Source organism: Rhodnius prolixus, unplaced genomic scaffold (assembly GCF_049639745.1).
Source record: "Rhodnius prolixus isolate KJV_2025 unplaced genomic scaffold, Rpr scaffold_2, whole genome shotgun sequence".
Classification (NCBI taxonomy): domain Eukaryota; kingdom Metazoa; phylum Arthropoda; class Insecta; order Hemiptera; family Reduviidae; genus Rhodnius; species Rhodnius prolixus.
The window spans coordinates 53,050,647-53,071,483 of NW_027411592.1; the positions used below are offsets into that span (position 1 = coordinate 53,050,647).

The 20,837-nt window shown below is 33.8% G+C and overlaps 1 protein-coding gene across 11 annotated transcripts in view; it reads left to right on the top strand.

Moving 5' to 3' along the window:
* Window positions 1-20,837, top strand: part of MESK2 (misexpression suppressor of KSR 2) — a 176,085-nt gene that overhangs the window by 42,422 nt on the left and 112,826 nt on the right. For 2 of the 11 annotated variants that reach the window (XR_012455097.1, XR_012455098.1), the window contains exons 1-3: window positions 9,117-9,629; window positions 10,900-11,098; window positions 11,574-11,618. The exons of 1 other annotated variant lie outside the window; for it this stretch is intronic. Coding sequence is in view for 6 of the 10 variants with exons in the window: in XM_074116912.1 (XP_073973013.1) it covers window positions 10,905-11,098; window positions 11,574-11,618 (239 nt within the window). In the remaining 4 variants the exon portion in view is untranslated. Of the gene's footprint in view, window positions 1-5,514; window positions 5,689-9,110; window positions 9,630-10,899; window positions 11,099-11,573; window positions 11,619-20,837 lie in introns of those variants that run through there. 8 more of the 11 variants (XM_074116912.1, XM_074116914.1, XM_074116910.1 and 5 more) reach the window with 8 other exon arrangements.

Sequence of the window (20,837 nt, forward strand, 5' to 3'; positions counted from 1 at the left end):
TAGGTTTAATATATTTTGGAATTCACAAAAATTATTACAAAATGTTGGTCACAATATTTAGATAAATTCATTTCTTTTTGTTTTTCACGAAATACAACCATTTTTATGAATTGGTACAATTTAGCATGATGCACTTACCAAGTGGTACGTGAACCAAAAAAGGTTGGGAAACGTTGATCTAGGCGATCTCCCCTGGGGGTCGATATAATAATGTAATTAGGAGTCGATGTGAGAATACCAATGCTTGTTCAATCGTAAATTTATTAGAAAAGCCAATGCAGTGTATTCGATTTTCTTTTTGAAAGCCATTGGTAATTACAATATTGTAAGTAAAGTTTGCATTTCCAAGGTGAAGTCATTGAATAATTTAGTTGACCTTGAAGCAAAGATGCTTTTTAATAATTTAACTATGACCAATATAAGATAGATATTACGCAAAAATATCCAAAACTTTGTAATTTGACATTTTCCCTTTTTAATTGCTTGGGAATGCCCAAGCTCCCACATTTGGTTCAATCCTGGCTTCAATCATGTTAATTCTATTTAAAATAAATTGAATGCGGAAGTTCGAAGCGATTCAAAACTGAAACAAGGAGTTGAAGTGGCTTTTTCCTGTCTATCGCTGCCAGTATTTTTTGGCTTCTTTCCTTTTTCAAGTCATCCAGTCTCAAAGGCCTTCCTATATTTTTCAACTCCTTAAGTTTAAATCCTCCATCCATTCCCGTAATACCAGATCTCGCTCATCTGATCTCTATATTCATTCTCATCCTTAGACAAGTCCTTCCTAATACGTGCTATCTCTCTCTGGAACTCCTTGCCATCATCTGTCCGCCATGCTCCTACCCTATCCATCTTTAAATCCCGTCTATTCAGTTATCTCCTTTCTATTCAGCTTCCTCCGAAATTCTAATTGTTTTAATTTATTTCCTTAATTTCTGCTGTTATTTTTATTTTCAATTTTTTGTAAATATTTATTTATTTATTTTCAGTTTAATCACAGGCCAAACTATTAAGGCCTCTATTTGTTCCTGTATTTATTCTTAGGGGACAATTGTCCCAGAATAATAAATTTCTATTCTATTCTAAACTTCAAACCAAACATTGCTAATCTTGCCAAGCGTCATCAAGCACATCCTTCTCATTGATTTCTGTAAAATTTTATAGACGGGGGTTCGATAAGAGAATCAGCAAATTTTTAGGGGTTGATAATAAAGAAAGATTTGGAGGCCCCTGGGTTTAATCTGTACATAAGAAGGAGTCCATATTGTAAAAGAAACTAACGGTAGTGTAGCAGCGGTGATAACCCTAAGATATCAGATATTTACGTCCTCCTCTCGTTGGAAAGATGGCTGTTGTAAATCACATTAGTTCTACGATTATGTGTGGTACGTGTTGCCGGTGTAAGAGTGGCTATTGAGTAACCCAAGCCAGCTTCTTAGTTGGTTGCTACAAGAAGGGGGGGCGAAGTCGGATTAGATGTAGCTAAGCTACAAAAACAACAACAACAACCACCACCAAAGTAGTGGTGTGCAGTTGGGCATTTAATGAATAAACTAGTCCAGACGATGTACTGCTCCAGTCCGTAGCTGGCCGTTGAGTCTGGTTCTACATTCTGCCAAACGGTCTACTTGCTGCGAATATAGATGAGATCTTAAGAAGAAGGAGAGGGCACTCTACTTCTATTGGAAATGTTCAAATTTAAAAAATAAAATAAAATTTAACTTTTATTACAATATTCTTCAAATTTAGTACGCTTGCTGTGCCGGAAACTGCCATAAATTTCAGCTGCTGAATTATTATGTAATAAAATATGTATAAAGCTTTCATCAAAAAAAGTTAAACCTTAAAAATGTCTTCAAAAAAAATGGTAGCTACGCGCAATAAAATTACTCATCTAGTTTTATCTGCAAATAATAATCTTTATGTTCAGCTTAAATTTCGATTACTGTTCATTATTTTTGGTGACTCATTCATAGTTTCAATAGGATGAAAAAAATAAATGCCAATTTCAGTCATATTTTGTATTTTTTTGTTGTGCGGAGCTTTCAACTTAGGGACTAGGTCATCTTCACGACTAATTGACAACGTAACATTTTACATCATTAAAGGTTGGTGTGTCTTCTGTCTTGTCTGATCTAGTCCCCAGGTCGAAAACTCGGCACAACAAGAAATACAAAATAGGACTGAAATTGGATGTGTGGTTGTAGTTTTGAACCGTTCTCCATCTTGGGAAGCAGCGCGAGCTTGACTAAATCAAAGTCACCCTAGACTTCACTATTGTAAATAAAGAAGCAATCTCGTTTAAAACTTTCTGAGTTCGCGTTGCCGATAAATCGTTGAAAAAACATGGAATTTAATGACGATTACACCATAATTTATTTTACTCATTTCAAACAAAATCACATAAATACTTGTAATTGTTCACGTTAAGCTTTAATTATCCATCTTTTGAAGTTTTTTTTGGAAGGAGAAGAAGCAGTTTTGCGAAAACCATCATTCACTGATTGATCTCCACAATCCAAAAATCCTATTATTAATCCACTTCGCAAAGCTCCTCACATCAATCCTGCCAAGGATTTCCCTAGTACACTCCAATCTTGGAAAAAATCAACAACCTTATTACTAACTTTTCATTATAGTGAATTCCGGGTAAACTGTACTGCAAGACTACTTTTCCCTTTACTCTCACGAGACTTGAACTGTAACAGAACTAACTCCTCCTCCACAGAATGGTCATCAGGATGATGTTACTCTATCGCCTGGAGCCTGGACATGTATAGTAAGTTACATCAAGGGACTCCACGAGACACAGTTCAGAACAAATTCCTCAGATTTGCGAGTAATCCTCCACGACGTACTAGAATTGTCTCCCTCCATGAGATATCTACCGTAATTCCCGCATACTCCTTCATCCAAAATCGTCAGCTGAAACTCCTCTCTCTCCACTGCAGATTTTCATTTCATCATAACCCACTGTACTTTCATTTCCATTCCATCTGTTGGGGTTTCTTTCTCATTGAAATTTGCTCTTTCCATCTCAATCCGTCTCCAGTAGCTCGCAAAATATAAACCTTTTAATTTTCACCATCTTTGTAAAATAAGTATTGCATGAGATATAAAGTGGAAAAATCAAGGATATTAAGGTAGAAAAGAGGAAAAACTAAAAAAGTCGTTCATTAAAAAAAAAGGTACACAGATAGAATTAAATTAGAAAAACTAACCATTTTTATTTGTAAACTCCATGTTACAAATTTTCCCTTCTAAAGGTAGCGCAGCTGCACATTACCAGGACCAGAGTCTCCTCTTCCTCGACCTCTCTCTTTCACTTCGATTTGCCATGAACTGGCGGGACACTTGCTGCTCTGCTACACTGGCGGCGACTGCTGCTGCAAGAATATAAATGACAATGGCCCTACAGCTTTATTATCTCGCTGGCCGTTTTTATTCTCTTACTGCTGCAATAGCGTGACTTAATTTATTAGCAGACCCTATCTTAAATAGGATTACAAAACTAATGAGTCTAATGAATTAATAAAATTAATCATTCTCTAAAAATTTATTTTTATCGCTGCATGAAAGAAGTATACTTAAGTATGTATTACTGAACTGCCATGTTCGGAATTGTTGTTAATGTTTTTAATTAAGGGTAATAAATTAATTTAAAACAATAAATATATATCCGTAAGACCATTAATTTCTTCTTATTTCTGTTAGTACGACGGTCGTTTAAAAAGTCTGTGCAAAAATAAAAACTACTTAATTTTTTGGGGTAAACCTTTTTTATTTTTCAACATAGTCTCCTTTTAGGCTTATACACTTCGTCCAACGCTGCTCTAGTTTGTTGATCCCTTCCGAATAATAGGATTTGTCCAAGTCTGAAAAATAGCCATTCGTTTCTGCAATCACCTCCTCGTTTGAATAAAATCTTTTTCCCGCCAGCCATTTCTTCAAATTGGGGAACAAATAGTAGTCCGAGGGAGCCAAGTCTGGAGAATAGGGGGGATGTGAAACGAGTTGGAACCCTATTTCCATTAATTTTGCGACCACAACTGCTGTGAGGTGTGAGCTGGTGCGTTGTCGTGATGGAAAAGGACTTTTTTTTGTGGGCCAATCGTGGGCGTTTTTCTTGCAGCTCGGTTTTCAAACGGTCCAATAACGATGAATAATATGCACCTGTAATAGTTTTACCCTTTTCCAGATGGTCGATGAGGATTATTCCTTGCGAATCCAAAAGACGGTCGGCATAATCTTTCCGGCCGAAGGAACGGTCTTCGCCTTTTTTGGCGCAGATTCCCCCTTGGTAACCCATTGTTTAGATTGTTCTTTGGTCTCAGGAGTGTAGTGATGTATCCATGTTTCATCCACAGTGACGAAACGACGCTTAAAGTCCTGCGGATTCTTCTGGAACAGCTACAAACCGTCCTTGCAACACTTCACACGATTTCGTTTTTGGTCAAGCGTGAGCAATCGCGGCACCCATCTTGCGGATAGCTTTGTCATGTCCAAATGTTGATGCAAAATATTATGTACCCGTTCATTCGAGATGCCCACAGCACTATCAATCTCACGCACCTTCACTCTTCAGTCATCCATCACCATATCATGGATTTTATCAATGATTTCTGGAGTAGTAACCTCAACAGGGCGTCCAGAACGTTGAGCGTCACTTGTGCCCATATGGCCACTCCGAAAATTTTGAAACCACTTATAAACTGTTCTAATCAAAGGTGCAGAGTCATCATAATAATGTTATAAAGCTTCTCTTTAGTCTCCTGAGGCGTTTTGCCTTTCATAAAGTAGTGTTTAATCAACACACGAAATTCTTTTTCGTCCATTTTTTGAAAATCACTCGACTTCCTCGATTCAAACGAATGCCAAACACAAAGAAATAGACCGATCTGGCTCTGAAACTTGGTGTGCGTTCTTCCAAGAGATGCTACTAACTAAACATAACCTCGATACGCGCCAGTGGTGCTATCTCTCTGACTTTGTACGGACTTTTCAAACGACCCTCGTACATGTTCTTGTCGATTCTTGTTCTAACATTGCAGAGTTTTTCCCAGTCGATTCTCTCTCTCTCAGTTGTGGAAAATTAACACAGGTTTTGTAGGGATCAAATTTAGGAAATCAGAATTTATATTTATTATGTCAGAAGAAGGGTTTTCACAAGATTGCTTTTCCTTCTGTTTGCTTTTTAAATTCTGTGAATGAAAATTTCTAGAAATTACCCTCATCATGTAATCACTTCTTGCTGCCTCTTCAATCTCTATTTGTGACTGAATCTTACACCATCCCCTATAACATAAGCATAATTTCAATAAAATATTCTCCATGCTGTATTCAGCATTCGAGAGTAAAAACATATCGTGTACATATAAATTTCTGTAGAAATAATTAAGATTTTTAATCAATAATAGTAAAAAAAAAAACTTTTTGAAAGTTAAATATTCTTTGCTTTTCTGAATGTAATGAACGATCGTGACTTTTTCAGAACTTATATGGGAAAAAAATAGGAAAAGCCGAGACTGAGGGGGATGATAGTACTGCCTTGGAAGAAAGGATGATGTCTCCCAAATATTCTGGTGGGAGCGGTTGAGAGGTAACACTAAGGAGGTGCTCGTTCTTGTCAAGGAGATGCTGCCACTGAAGTTCACTGGTAGGATGAAACGCGATCTAGATGTGTACCAGGTAGGTTAGTGGTGTCTTGGAATACCAGTGGGCCAAGTCCAAGTCTTAGCACTGATGTAATATTGGTGAACTTGGCTAGGTTCTACCATAGGAAGGTGCTTTAGTATTTCGTTCAAAATGTTTTGAAAAAAAAGAGCCTTAGGCATATACCCACGAGGAGATGGCGTAGGCATGGATCTTATAGTTAATACGCTGACTCCTTGTGAAGTCTATTACTTCCAAGAGGGTAGTCAGCATTCCGTGGGTCACCTTGGAGCCTGTACTTTTAATAGCGTGTACACTATACTAAATGTAACTTTTCCAAGTGATGAACTTGGATTACTTCTTTTATTTTATCTAACACTCAACCAATCGTAATTGTCAACTACAACCTCTTTTCTACAGTTAACTTTCTCCAACCCTAATATAAAATTTAGATGTAGACTGTTTCTTTAAAGTTTTTTGGCTGGAAGACCTGTACAGGCATGTCAAAATTCTTTAGGTGGCAAAGCCTTTTTCGTTTAAAAGATATTCACTTAATTTAAGCTTCTTACCAGTTTGCTCATTATTTTGCTAGATTCTTGGTAATCTGTTTTAATTTTTTTTTGGAATTAAACGAGATTTTATTATAAAATATTTAATCTAAAACATGTTTCGCTCGATCCTGCAAAATTTTGCACAAACTTGAATTATTTAATAAATATTTTATTTTGAAAAATATCTAATTAAAAAAAAAGGTGGCTAATTCGGTCTAGTTATGATATCCAAAAATAATTGGTTAATTTTAAGTGGATATACATGTAAGTGGCACAGAACATTTGATAAGAAATAGTTAACCGTAAACACTAGGGCAACAACGATTTCATCAAATGTAGTGAAAGCAGTTACAATGAAATTGTATATAATTTACAGTAGATTGTGTTATAAAATATTAAACTTCAAATTAAGTCAAATAATGATTCTCTAGTTGTATTAACCGCGTATAAACGGAATTTCATTCAATAATATTTTTGATTTATGAATTGAGAATAAATAATAATTGTTAGGTAATTATTCTGCCCTAAGATCCAAAACAAGCAAATGTTTGCAGTTTGTAGTTATGGATTACTCAAAATCTAGCACATCTAGTGCTCTAAATTTACTAAAAACGGTTCCTAACTTAGTGAAATAACCAAAATTTTATCTGTAGAATGGCCATCAGAATGCTAGCTGACTAGTATTAGACCATTTTGATCATTCTTGAGCACTGAATCGTAAATATTCATGTTTTCATTGAATGCACTGATTTATCGTCGATGATGTTTACATTTTACCAGTTTATCTCTTGATGGATCCATCAATAACTTTCTTTGACAAGCTACAATTGAAGAGCTTGGTGCAAAAAGGAGTTAATTACATATTTTTCAGAAAATGTGTTTAGTGGTGCCCCCTATTGTATGTTCAATTCTACATCTTTTGGTGCATAAACGAGTCTTTACGCATACTCGTTTATTATTACTTATTCTCTAACCTAGGTTAGATTTGGAGCAAAAAGAGTTTTCTACGGCAGATAACTTTCTTTTACATTCTTTACATTCCTTGGGGGGGGGGGGGAATTGTTTTATTAGGTTTATTTAATGTTTATATAAGGTAGATATTATTATTTTTCTTTTTGGCAGGCATAATAATATATCTAACATTCGCTTCGACAAGACACAAAATGCCACTTAAAAGCTCCAAAAACAAGAAATCTGTGGACTAAAGTTACTTAATAAGTACTCAAGTTTTACTGAAAATTATGATTATGAATTGGAAAAAGAGTTTTAGCTGCAAAATAACTTTTGCTTATAGCAAGCTTAAAAAATGCCCTAGAAAGTTCAAATTTAGCCCTAAATGACCCCATCACAATATATTAACTAATCCTTACAGCAGACACAACATAAGGAATACATCTTAAAGCGTATTTAGTTTTTTGTCCCTACTAAAAATTTTAAAAAACTGTAGATAACTCCTTTTTGCACCAAGCTCTTCAATTACGAACTGAAATTCAATTTTGTTTAATCGTCTACTTTTAAATTCCCTCACAAATATAACGCTGTACTTATTTTGCAAAATATTCTTGTTTCAACATTGTAATAACTTGTCATTTTGATGCAGAGATTGATTTAGAAGTAGCTATATAGTAGTTTGTTCTCCGCTTACATCATCTTCAAATCAAAACTCTAATGATAAATGAAAATTCCAAACCTCTTAGAAATAAAAATTTAAAATAAACATGTGCGCTGAGACGATTAAATATTATCCATCAGTAAGAACACTCAATACACTTGATTTTGAATCTAGAATCTTTTAGAAATGTGTGCAAATAGCATGAGTGAAAAAGGAAAATCTACTGATACATTAGTGAAAGTAGGTTTCTTCAATTAGATAAATTGTAAGACGTAATTTTTCTTTTGATAGTTACTTCCTCATATTATGTAACCGTGAACTACGTTTTTTGATGAATAGTTTTATTGGAATCGCGTGGCTAACCAAAAAAAAAATCTAAATATTCTCCAAATACATTTTAAGAAATTTGATATATGATAATTTATGACTTCAAGGAATTCATTTCCTTAAAAAAAAATGAATGTTTTTCCTAAGATTTATAATGATTTTAAATATCTACAGACTGTTTTTCTTATACAGCCCTTTAAACCAATTAACTTAACACATCATAGCTCATTCTATTTATGGTCGGTTCTAGACTTGAAATAATAATCTTCAATGATGATACATTATTAAGGTTTATTCATAAAGATTACTGAATTTCACTTAAACAGCTTCTCTGGGGGGGTACAAATTGCCGTTACAAAATTGTGTGTATTCATAGACATAACCAGACAGTGTTTGTAAAAGAATCTTTGAAGGTGAAAAAGTAACAGAAGCCTAATCTGACTTGAAGAGTAAAAAGCTTGCTTTATAGATAAATTCATCTATATTGAAGTGTTGTCATACTTTTGATAACTAATTCTGATAATTTTTTGTTCACAAATTAACAGTATTTTTACTTTATTTTCTACTTAATTTTATTTTTGAACTATAGCTTTCAAAGTTCCAGAGAAATGCTTGAAAGATAACAAAAATGTATAGCAAAAGAAACTTTTGTTAAGTAGCAGAGAGTAATAGTTTTTCAATTTTTGTAAAAATAAATTCAAAAAGTACAATCTTATTTTTTGTGTTTGCTTTAATTATTCATTTTATTTTTATGACAGCCATTTACAATTATTAGTTGAAAGAAAAATCTTAATGTTGACATTGATCAGAACATTATTTCTATTTAAGTGATTAATAATTTTTTCAAGCATTTCCATTAAATAAAGATTTTTTTTTATTTGTTTTTATCAATATGACTAATATTTTAAAAATAAATATTACTAGTTATGTAAAAAACTATTTGAACAAAGAAAAGTCATTATTCTCTTGCTATCAGTAGTTCAGGCAGTTGTTCATAGATGGCAGAAGCTGTCAGAACGGCACTCTGCACTGGTCAACTTCAAAGTTTATTTGTTCCCATCTGTTTACAACATTCATTTAGAATTCTTTAACTTATTTATCATTATTTAGTGAAAAAAACAGTACAATGTTATAAAAATAATATTTTTTAGTAATTTCTATTTTATAATGTGGTATTTATGGATGTTTAGGTTGGTGTTACTGTTCAAAGTAGTAAGCATGTCCAAATGAGAGGTGGTGAAATGTTTATAACTTTACTCGTGCAGGTCATTTTGCCCAGGTCGGATCCTACCTTTGAATCTATTTCTTTACGCTTTTTTTTTCCGAAGTAATATTTTCTTGAATTAGCTGATTTCAATTTGCATTTCTTTTCCCCCTTTTTCAAAGAACATAGTTTGGTTTATTTTCCTTATAGTGTCGTGTTTCAGTGAATTTAGCTAGTTTTGTAACTTTGTTTTCTATTTCAAGAAGCTCTTCAAAAATATAAGGTAAGGATTTTTTTTTTTTTTTTACAAATTTCTATTTTTATGTCTTCAGTGTTTTTTCTTTTTACCGTTTTATCAGGTCTTGGCATGAATATGTTTAAGAAACAATTTTTTTTGATTGTTTGTGTATTAAGTGTTAACTGCTTTTGAGAATGTTCAGTTTCTTCAATGGAAAAAATTGGTTGGTGTTCAATGTTGGATTTTTAAGTTTTAAATGAAGCACATATTCTTATTCTTTTACTTCTTTTCTTAAGTTTTGTTTTTTTTTCAATTCTATGATTGTTATGTGATGCATGTTATTTATCTTGCAATAGAATCACAAAAATTAGTTGTCTTTTTTTGTTATATTTAGAGGCACCTATCTTGTTGCAAGATAAGAGATTACCACATCGTTTGGTGAAATAGTTAATTTTTGAACTCTTCTCATTATTTTATATTTTAACTCATCAAAAGTTCAACTTTTTTTTACGGTTTTATCTAATTATTTCTTTCGTTTACTTGTTCTTTAATGACAGGTTTTTGTTATTGCCTTTAAATTTGAGGGGGGTTTTTTTCTTCTATGTAATGAAATAGACCAGTTGTTAACTTTTCATCTGATAATTCTTTTTAAAGTATATTTCATGTTGTGGGACATAAAGTTTAATAATAGAACAATAAAAGTGTATGTAAGCCATTAGATACAACTAAATTTTTTCCACATTCCTAGCAGAATGTAAGGAATCTGTACATATTTTGCCCAGCCTACGTCTAAATCTTGTTCTAATATTCCTACTAAATGAATGCATTCAGATTTTTAAATTGTGGCTGTCCTTCATCCCAATTTATTACTAACTGGTGGCTTAAAATATTTCTTTTGAGAAATTTTATATCTGTACAGTTATAATCTTGGTCTAACTGGACTAGTTGTTTTATTTTTTCTTAATTGGAATTTTCTCTTGAGAATGAAGCATGTCATTTCAATTTTTGAAAGTCTACTTAAGCACATGTCACATCAGTATTTTAAGCACCTTCCTCTTTTTTTTAAAATTGGGCTAGCATGCTTTAAATGTTGGAAATTTTTAAAAAGCTCTTCATCTATTGTCTTGATTTACTGATCAAGTTTAAATGTTTCCTACTTCTCGCTTCTCAGAAACAAAAACCTGTTGTTGATCTTTTGGTTTTTAAAAAGAAAACTAAAGGAAATCTTTATTCGGTCCTTGATTTTTTTTGCTTTTATTTTTTATTTCCGTTTTCAGTTATTTTTTCTTTTTTTTTTATCTGTATCTGGGTTAAGACGCAATGCCGGGCGGACTCGGCGCGTCCTACCGCTCCCTAACTGGCGATGTCTACAAATCAACAACTGTCAACAATTCATCCGACAACAAGTTTAACGTTATTGAATCAGTGAAGAAAGCTTTTAGCTTCGCATCCAGCCAGAAACATTCTGAACCACTTCTCACACAGAAGGATCAGCCAGTTATCTTGGCCACCAGGTAAATAATTCTTTGCTTTTCTTTTGAATCTTCTACAGATATTTGTGTAGTAAAACTACTAACAGGTGTTTTCTTAAACTTGAAACCAAAAACAAACAAAACAAAAAAGTCCAGTGGCTGATCTAAATTTTTGTGGTGGTAAGTAGGATTTAATATTGTAGATGGGTTACCTTTTATCCCAGTTAAAGGCACCAAAGAAATGTGTGGCTTCACACGAGTAATTTTGCCTTGTTTCATGTTTCGTTTTTCTTTTGCTTCGCTTGAAACACTTCGTTTTTGTTTTTTTATATATAATTTACCAAAAAATTAGCACGCCGTTTGATGTATGCTTTTATTTTTCTTTTTTGGTGAATGTGTGTTTGTAAAATCAAAGTAGTTGTAAAAAAAAAATGGAATAAAGTAAAACAAAAAACATTTAGGCCAAAGCAAAGTAGAAGGTACTTTAGATGTGTGAAATAGTACATTTTGATTTTAGGAAGATGCCTACATCAGCAACTGCAGAAGAAACGGCTCTGCTTGGGTAAGATTTTAATTTTGTAAAAAAATTTTTTAATTATTTGTTTCAACTCTGGGCAGTACTTTACTATATTATACTACTTTTTAAAGGAATTTTTTTTTTATAATATTACGTTTTTTTTAATCCAAGGTTTGCATGTAGTGTTTATTCGCCTCCATTTATTTTTTAAGCGTTCTGTAATTTTTAATTGATTTTAACTTGAAAGCTGTTGAGAATCTTGTTTTTGTACCTGTTGGCTTAATTTTTTAAATTCTGAATTCAATTTTATACTCTTAATGTATTAATCTGGAATTGGGTAAGGAAAAACAATTACTCTACATTAACCTTGGTTGACTAACTTCCTGAATTATTTGATGCACGTTCCATAATAATTTTAAAAAGTAACTATTCTTATTTATAACTAACAATTGATAGATATTTATTGATTTTTTATTTTTTATTTTTTAATATAAATAAAACGAAGAATTTAATAGAATAAAATTAGAGAATTAATAGATGACCTTGCACAGGCACAGGTACATGAAAGGACTAGATCAGTCGGTGACTCCCCGATGTTCTTATTGATTTTATTTTAACTTTTCTTTGTCGGAGGTTCCCATACCTTTTTCTCTTTTCAGTTGTACTTCTCCCTTTTACAATTTCTCTGTTGTGCCTCAAGGTTGCCATAGTAATATTATAACCTACATTTTTAGTTTTTTTATTTGCAGGTTATAATAGTTTTGTTCAAATAATCAATACGAAACTACAGCCATCTTTTGTACTTTAAACATTTTTTTTAAAATACATTTGTTATGCTATAATTATCATTGTTAAATAATTGATATTATTTAACTAAATTTCTGGAAATGAAAAAAAAAAATTATTCATAATTTTCTTTAAAGTTGGTATTTTTATTAGATTTATGAAGAGCTTAGAGCTTTAGCACTGAAGCCTAAATAGGCATATTGCAGACCCTCTGTAGTTTTTCCCTTTTTACAAGCTCCATCCATGGTTTTTCCATCTCTTTTTTTTTTTTGGCGGATCTGATTTCCGAAAGTGGTATGATCTCGAACAGCCTTTTGATGTACCTTTCTATTGTGTGCTGCAGCAAAGGCGAGGAAGGGCATTCAACTTGATTCCAGGTCAGGTCTTTCAGATCAATTAATAGGTCAATCGATCGATACTAATAGGACAAGTGAAATGTACTTTTACTTGTAGGTCGTTTGCTGGACTTCTAAAAGCCCTACAAGTGATGGATTGTCTTGGGCCTCCCCCCCCCCCAACGCAATACGTCCACTGAGAAGGCCCCTTCTACTTTTGCCCAAATTCAAACAGCAGGCATTGAACTTTTAGTAATTGAGCTAGAGAAAATTGACTTCTTGCTTCCACATTTTTGATTAAATATTGCTTACAAAGTCATAGAAATGATTACAAAATAGATCCGTAAAAATGATGTTACTTTTTAAAGAGATCAGTAAGTTTAAAGATTTGATGAAGTGCCATGGACGTCGGAAGCGACTAGCAAACATACTTTACTATAAATCACTCATATTAACCGAATAAAATCTAAAGCCTAGACACCGGGTATCGAACCCAATACCACACTATTCACTACTTAGCTTTGCGAACCTCAGTTCTAGAGCTATAGATAAATTTTCATAATAATTAATCTTCCCTTTTATTAACGCAGATTTGAATAGTTAAAATCCAGCCATTTTGCTTTTACTTTTCTTATCTCCCCTTTTATCTCTAGATTCTAGAGTGTAATTCGTTTTGTGATAATACAGGATGTAATGCTGAAATTAATGAGCTTCATAATTATTTCCTCTCTCTCCCTAACACACACAGTATCATTGATGGGATTTTTTTGGTTTGTTTAATAATGTAAGGACACAAAGAAAATCTTTTTTTACTTACATTAAAGATTAATTACTTTGATATTGGAAAATGATGATTTTACTGTAGAAAAACTGCCATTGAGTCCCATATATTTTAGGACAACTCATCTACTGTAAAAGCTATTAGCTCCCCACAAGGAAGTGTTAACTCCTCTTCCTCTCGGAATGTGTGTGACTGGCATGCATACTTTATGCGAGTACGACGGTGTTATCAACGTAAATTATTGCACAAGAATTACTAGCGTAATGTACAGTAAATGTAAATATATTTATCCTATATCCTATTGCTAGCAAGTACGGGCTATTGTTGTCACGTTTACATTTTTTAAGTCATATAGAAAATGTTCTCTTAATAAATTATCTCAAAAGCTGAATTTTTGAATGCCCACCGGGACCAAAAATGATTCTCAACTGAAAATTATTTTATCAAAATTTCTCTGAAGGAAGTATCATTCTACTTGAGATTGGATTTTTCATTATCACTATCATCATTATCTTAATGATTTATTGGCACCCGGAGCTTCTTTTAATACACTGCCGGCCTCCAGATAGTGGTCTCCCGTTACAGACAAAATTGTCCATCACCCGGACAGTGAGCTGTAAGAAGCTCCTAGGAAGAGTAAATCTAAAGGATTAAAACCCGGGACCTCCGCTTGGGAGTCCAGTACGTTAACCGCATAGCTAATCCCTTCCCTCTATTTTTTTTTTTTTTGCGCATCAACAGCTGAGGTCATTAGCGCCCGGAGCTTTTTCCAGTGCACTGCCGGCCTCCGGACAGTGTTCTCTCGTTACAGACAACACTGTCCATCACCCGGACAGTGAGCTGTAAGAAGCTCCTAGGAAGAGAAAATCTCTAAGGGTCAGCTGCTGGATTCGAACCCGGGACCTCCGCGTGGGAGTCCAGTATGCTAACCGCATAACTAATCCCTTCCCCTCTATTATTATTATTCAAGAATGGCCCTCGGCGATTTCTTATAAACAATTTTTTAATTGATTTTATACACAATTTTGTCTCTACAACATTTTTATTGAAACATTTGGTTGCAGTAAAATTTCATTAATTTAGCCTTAATCTGCCCAGACATTTTTCTGTAATTGTCTTTCATTCTTCTTGCAGAACTACAAATCTGGCTACATATTTGTCACTCCATTACCTTTTTCATTCTTAAACCATAGTTTAACACAGTTTTTGTTTCATGAGTGCAGAGAATGTTTTTTTAAAGTGACTGATATCAAATCGTAACAATGTTTCTTTATTCCTGAATTCCTGTACTTTCTTTTTGAATGATGTGGTTATTTTTTTAAAGAGGAAACCGAAAAACCCCATCTTATATTTTGGTAATAAAAAACTTTAGTATATTAGTTGGTATTGCTATCTGGTGAGCTATTAGAGAAATGTTTGTAGAATTACGCGCAAAACTTTGGGAAAAATAATTTTTTTTTTATGTAAATTTAAATTCCAATTTTAATTTATAATTTTCATATTTTAATGAAAATCTTAAGTGTCTGTCACATCGTGATTTGGGAGCATTTATTCACCTTTGATTTTTTTTTTTCACCCATTAACAGGAAACCCTCTCAAAATATTAAAACCCATCTTTCAATCTAAATGGGTTTCTTTTAATATTTTATATTTCCGGTAATAACTCGACAAGTAGTTCTCATTTTTTAATAAATAGCACTTCCTCTTCGCATTCCCCGTTAAATGAATAACTTTATTACGGGTAATAAAAAAAAAAATTAAAATTCATAAAAATACAATTTTATTAATTTGTTGTTGTTACACACTTATAATTATTAGTTTTTCTTTTTGTAATTCATTTTTATTTAAATATGTCTCTTTGTTCATAATTATAACGACCTTGAGAAGATGACATGTCGTTATGTAAATAACTTGTTTACATCCGCGCTCCTGTAAATTTAGAACATTCAGCGCATCTTTACATTAAAAAAAAAAAAAGAAAAAAACTGATCTTTGTTTTGTTATATTTACTACTTCGAGAAGTCAATTACAGAATGAACGAAATGTCGGTATAATTATATTGATCCAATTTCATCTCGATTAATTGTGCTGTATTTTAAATTTGTTAGAAGAAAAATTAAGTAGGCATGAATGCCAGATATGCGGCCATAATTGTAGAATCGCTAGGAGGTGTCTAGCATGCTGTTCTATGTACATTTTATCCTGATTCCCCCCCCCCCCCAAACTGCATAAAGAGCAACCCCTCGGTATGCCCTTCGCCAGTGTTTCATGCCCAAGAAGGTCACGCACCATAAGAGCCCAAAGTTTTTTTTTTTTGTGTGATCGGCTCCTGATACTATAGACGAAATCTACTTTTAAAAACTTAACTCCTGGGGCTACCTCTTATGGTAAAACCACCATAGGTCATAGGAAACTTGGACGTGCATTCTCTTGTTACTCTTCAGTCTTCTTGTGTTTTTAAGCCATGTGTAGGCAGCTGTTATCATGAAGGAACAGTCCCTTCCTTAGACTGTCCATTGTTCTGGAGGATGTTGCGACCTCCTCTACCGCTTACAAAGAGAAAGATCTTCTCTTGCGTTGCTCTCTCGCTCTCATCAAGAGTTTTCTTTTACTTTGACTCCCTGAGCCTATCCTTCATCTTGAGTTATATTCCGCCTAAGGGTATTTTTACAACAGAACTGTGAGTATAGATGATAGCAGAGATGATAACTGATAGAGTAAAATATAATCGCTGATTAGTGTGCTCAACGGAGCTGTGATACATGCAACATGCCCGAGTAGTGAAGAAGGTTTTTATGTTCAGCAGCAACAAAAAGGTATATTTTAAAGAAAAAACGCTTTAGAAAATATCATGTACATCCCATAAATAGAAAAACGAAGTACTTTGGGCGAATTTCACTATTTATATAAGGAACTTAGAAATTATCCGGATCGTTTTATTGAATATGTGAGGATGGGTCCACCCACATTCGACTATATTTTAGAAAAAATAAGGTCAAAATTAAGAAAACGGAAAAATTGTCATGGAAATCCTATAACCATAGAAGAAAAACTAGTGATTACTCTATGGTTTTATTGAGAAAAAAAACAAATAAATACACATGAAAATAAATGTAAGCACGATTTAAAAAACAAAATATTGTTTAAAAGTAAATAATAAAATAATAACCAAAAATAATGAGTAAAGACAGCACTAAATAATTTTTCTACGTCCATTTTGAAGCTCCAATACTGGAGTTCAGCTAGCAGAAAAATGAAAAATTTAATTCTATCATCTATGCTCGTTTATAGCAGCGCGTATGAGTCACTAGTCGCAGCTTCGTTGTGCACGCTCACATAAGAATGTACTAGGTTATTCTATAAGCGCTGATGCATCACTGCTATCATCTCCGCTATTATCTATGCTCACAGCTCCGTTGTAAACGTACCCTAAGGAGCATTCGATTAAGATTTCGAAAAAGCTGGTTTCTTTTAAAAGCACATTTATATTTCAAAATCAAAAGCTTACTTAGCTCCAGTCGGCGTAACTTCCAGAACACATCTACTACAAGTTCTTCAGGGGTAATCGCTTGCCACTACTTCGGGCTGGTATATCAGCTCTTGAGTGTTGACATTCCCGGAAGTCGTTGTATTCTGTTTTCCCTCCGCTCGGAGCAAGATGAGATTGTTGGTGTTTCTTTTGCTAGTAAGAGGTTGACATTAAGTGTATCTGGTCATTTACCAATACCTATAAAATACTAAAGGGAATGGATATGTTTTTATTCTCCCAGCATTTCAAGTTTTTATAATTAGTAATTCAATATAATATATTGGTTTTTTAACAGCCATACTAGGTGTAGTATTTCTCAGAATGTTTAGCGGTTGTAATTGAGATGTTTACAATAAAATAGATGTTTCATATTACTACATTTTTCTGAGATAGTTTGGTTTGTTTTCTGTCCAGTTTCATTTGGAAACATCTGTCACCTTTCTTATTGATATTAATTGTAATTAAATTTTATAATTGGTTAATGCATGAATTTTGGGAGGAAACATTTTTAATCCAATATGGAGGGCAGCACATTACTTTTTTACTCCCTTCATGTTATTATGGGTAATAAAATATTGAATTTCCAGTATTAATCAGTAACTTATCAGGCAGGCATTCACACGCACAAATCTATTAATGTTTTTCTTATATAAAATAGCTTCTACAACCCAAATTAATTCTTAGTGCCGCAATTGAAAGAACACTGAAAACTAGGCTGAAATATTTATTGTTTTCTTTTCTTCGCTGAAATCATTTTCATTGTTATTATCGCTTTCTCCAAAAACCCTGCAGTCAGATTCTTGTAAGCTAAGTAATGAATTTGAACTCAAAGACCAAAAATGGTTGTAAAGAAGGAATATTTCTAAAATCTAAACTCTGAGGAGTACCAATAGAGAAATTAAAAATTGAACTGACAAGAAATTATGAGCTTTGCACAGAAATTTGATAGGTTTTGGGTAATATACAGGGTGAACTAGTAAGAATTGTCTATAGGCCTACTGTGTGTGGTACATCTAAAGTGGAGTTCAAAGACGTACGAGGGTCGTTTGAAAAGTCAGAGAGAAAGCACCACTGGCGCGTATCGAGGTTATGTTTAGTTAGTAGCATCTCTTGGAAGAACACACACCAAGTTTCAGCCAGATCGGTCTATTTCTTTGTGTTTGGCATTCGTTTGAATCGAGGAAGTCGAGTGATTTTCAAAAAATGGACGAAAAAGAATTTCGTGTGTTGATTAAACACTACTTTATGAAAGGCAAAACGCCTGAGGAGACTAAAGAGAAGCTTGATAAACATTATGGTGACTCTGCACCTTCGAGTAGAACAGTTTATAAGTGGTTTCAAAATTTTCGGAGTGGCCATATGGGCACAAGTGACGCTGAACGTTCTGGACGCCCTGTTGAGGTTACTACTCCAGAAATCATTGATAAAATCCATGATATGGTGATGGATGACAGAAGAGTGAAGGTGCGTGAGATTGCTAGTGCTGTGGGCATCTCGAATGAACGGGTACATAATATTTTGCATCAACATTTGGACATGGCAAAGCTATCCGCAAGATGGGTGCCGCGATTGCTCACGCTTGACCAAAAACGAAATCGTGTGAAGTGTTGCAATGACGGTTTGCAGCTGTTCCAGAAGAATCCGCAGGACTTTAAGCGTCGTTTCGTCACTGTGGATGAAATATGGATACATCACTACACTCTGAGACCAATGAACAATCTAAACAATGGGTTACCTTCGGCCGGAAAGATTATGGCGACTGTCTTTTGGGATTCGCAAGGAATAATCCTCATCGACTATCTGGAAAAGGGTAAAACTATTACAGGTGCATATTATTCATCGTTATTGGACCGTTTGAAAACCGAGCTGCAAGAAAAACGCCCACGATTGAACCACAAAAAAGTCCTTTTCCATCACGACAACGCACCAGCTCACACCTCAGCAGTTGTGGTCGCAAAATTAATGGAAATAGGGTTCCAACTCGTTTCACATCCCCCCTATTCTCCAGAGTTGGCTCCCTCGGACTACTATTTGTTGCCCAATATGAAGAAATGGCTGGCGGGAAAAAGATTTTATTCAAACGAGGAGGTGATTGCAGAAACGAAAGGCTATTTTTCAGACTTGGACAAATCCTATTATTCGGAAGGGATCAACAAACTAGAGCAGCGTTGGACGAAGTGTATAAGCCTAAAAGGAGACTATGTTGAAAAATAAAAAAGGTTTACCCCAAAAAATTAAGTAGTTTTTATTTTTGCACGGACTTTTCAAACGACCCTCGTATTGGCCAACTTCATATTTTCCAACTGTTCTTGAGTGACTTCAATTTAAATCTTTTTTCTAAAATCTTTTACTTTTTTCCAATAAAAATGTTATTCCTCAAAAAGTTTTAGTCCGAATTCGATTCTGATGACACGGTTAGAAAGACAGATAAATTTTCTAAAAATTGACACCATTTCGAAGCATAAGTTATTCTCCAAACAGCCTCAATCTTCCTCCGGATACTGGAAAAATAAAAGTAATCGAAATTTTTGAAGAAAACTCATTAGGCCCTTATGTGATCATTATCAGTCCCAGGTGCTGGCACTTTTTATAAAAGTTTCCTTGTCTAATGTGGGCTTTCAAACGGTATATCATTTGCCCACGATTCCTTTCTATCTTCGTACGAGAAATTACGTTTGTTTTTGCAAGAAAACGTGCTCAAGAGCACTCAACAGTGTTAGGTTTATCAAGTTGTTTAATTAATTGAAAACTCTTTTTAAATGGACCAGTAGTCAATTTTTAAAGTAGATTGTCTTAAAATAAGGAAGTCAAAGGTTACAAAATTGCACTTGCTTCGAAATGGTATCAATTTTTAGAAAATTTATCTGTCATTCCAACCGGGTCATCAGAATCGAATTCGGACTAAAACTTTCTGAGTAATAACATTTTTATTGGAAAAAAGTAATGATTTTAGAGAGAAAAAAAAAAATTAAAGTGAGGTCACTCAAGAACAGTTGGAAAATATGAAGTTGGCCAATACTGATTCACCCTGTATAGGCCAAATTTGACTTACAACATTTCTGCGTATACATCAGCTTATGATTTGTAAACTTAACATAAGTACATATAATGTATTTAACCGTTCTAACCTTTTTTTTTTCTCAGTTTCACTACGATTCTTGGACTTATTTTTATTTTTAACGGTGAAAAAATTGAGTTTCAGTAGTGTGTTATCTTCCAGAAACAGATCTGTTTTCCAGCTAAGTCTTTAGTTCTGTTATTGCTGAGTCTAGCTTCTTGCTGTTTTGAGTTGTCTTTCAAGATCTAGTTAGAGGTTTATCAGCTCCAAAATGATGTAGTAGCTTTTGACTTCATTAGCGGACAGAGATCTTGAAAGATCTAGTTAGAGGTTTATCAGCTCCAAAATGATGTAGTGGCTTTTGACTTCATTAGCGGATAGAGATCTTGAAAGATCTAGTTAGAGGTTTATCAGCTCCAAAATGATGTAGTGGCTTTTGACTTCATTAGCGGATAGAGATCTTGAAAGATCTAGTTAGAGGTTTATCAGCTCCAAAATGATGTAGTGGCTTTTGACTTCATTAGCGGATAGAGATCTTGAAAGATCTAGTTAGAGGTTTATCAGCTCCAAAATGATGTAGTGGCTTTTGACTTCATTAGCGGATAGAGATCTTGAAAGATCTAGTTAGAGGTTTATCAGCTCCAAAATGATGTAGTGGCTTTTGACTTCATTAGCGGATAGAGATCTTGAAAGATCTAGTTAGAGGTTTATCAGCTCCAAAATGATGTAGTGGCTTTTGACTTCATTAGCGGATAGAGATCTTGAAAGATCTAGT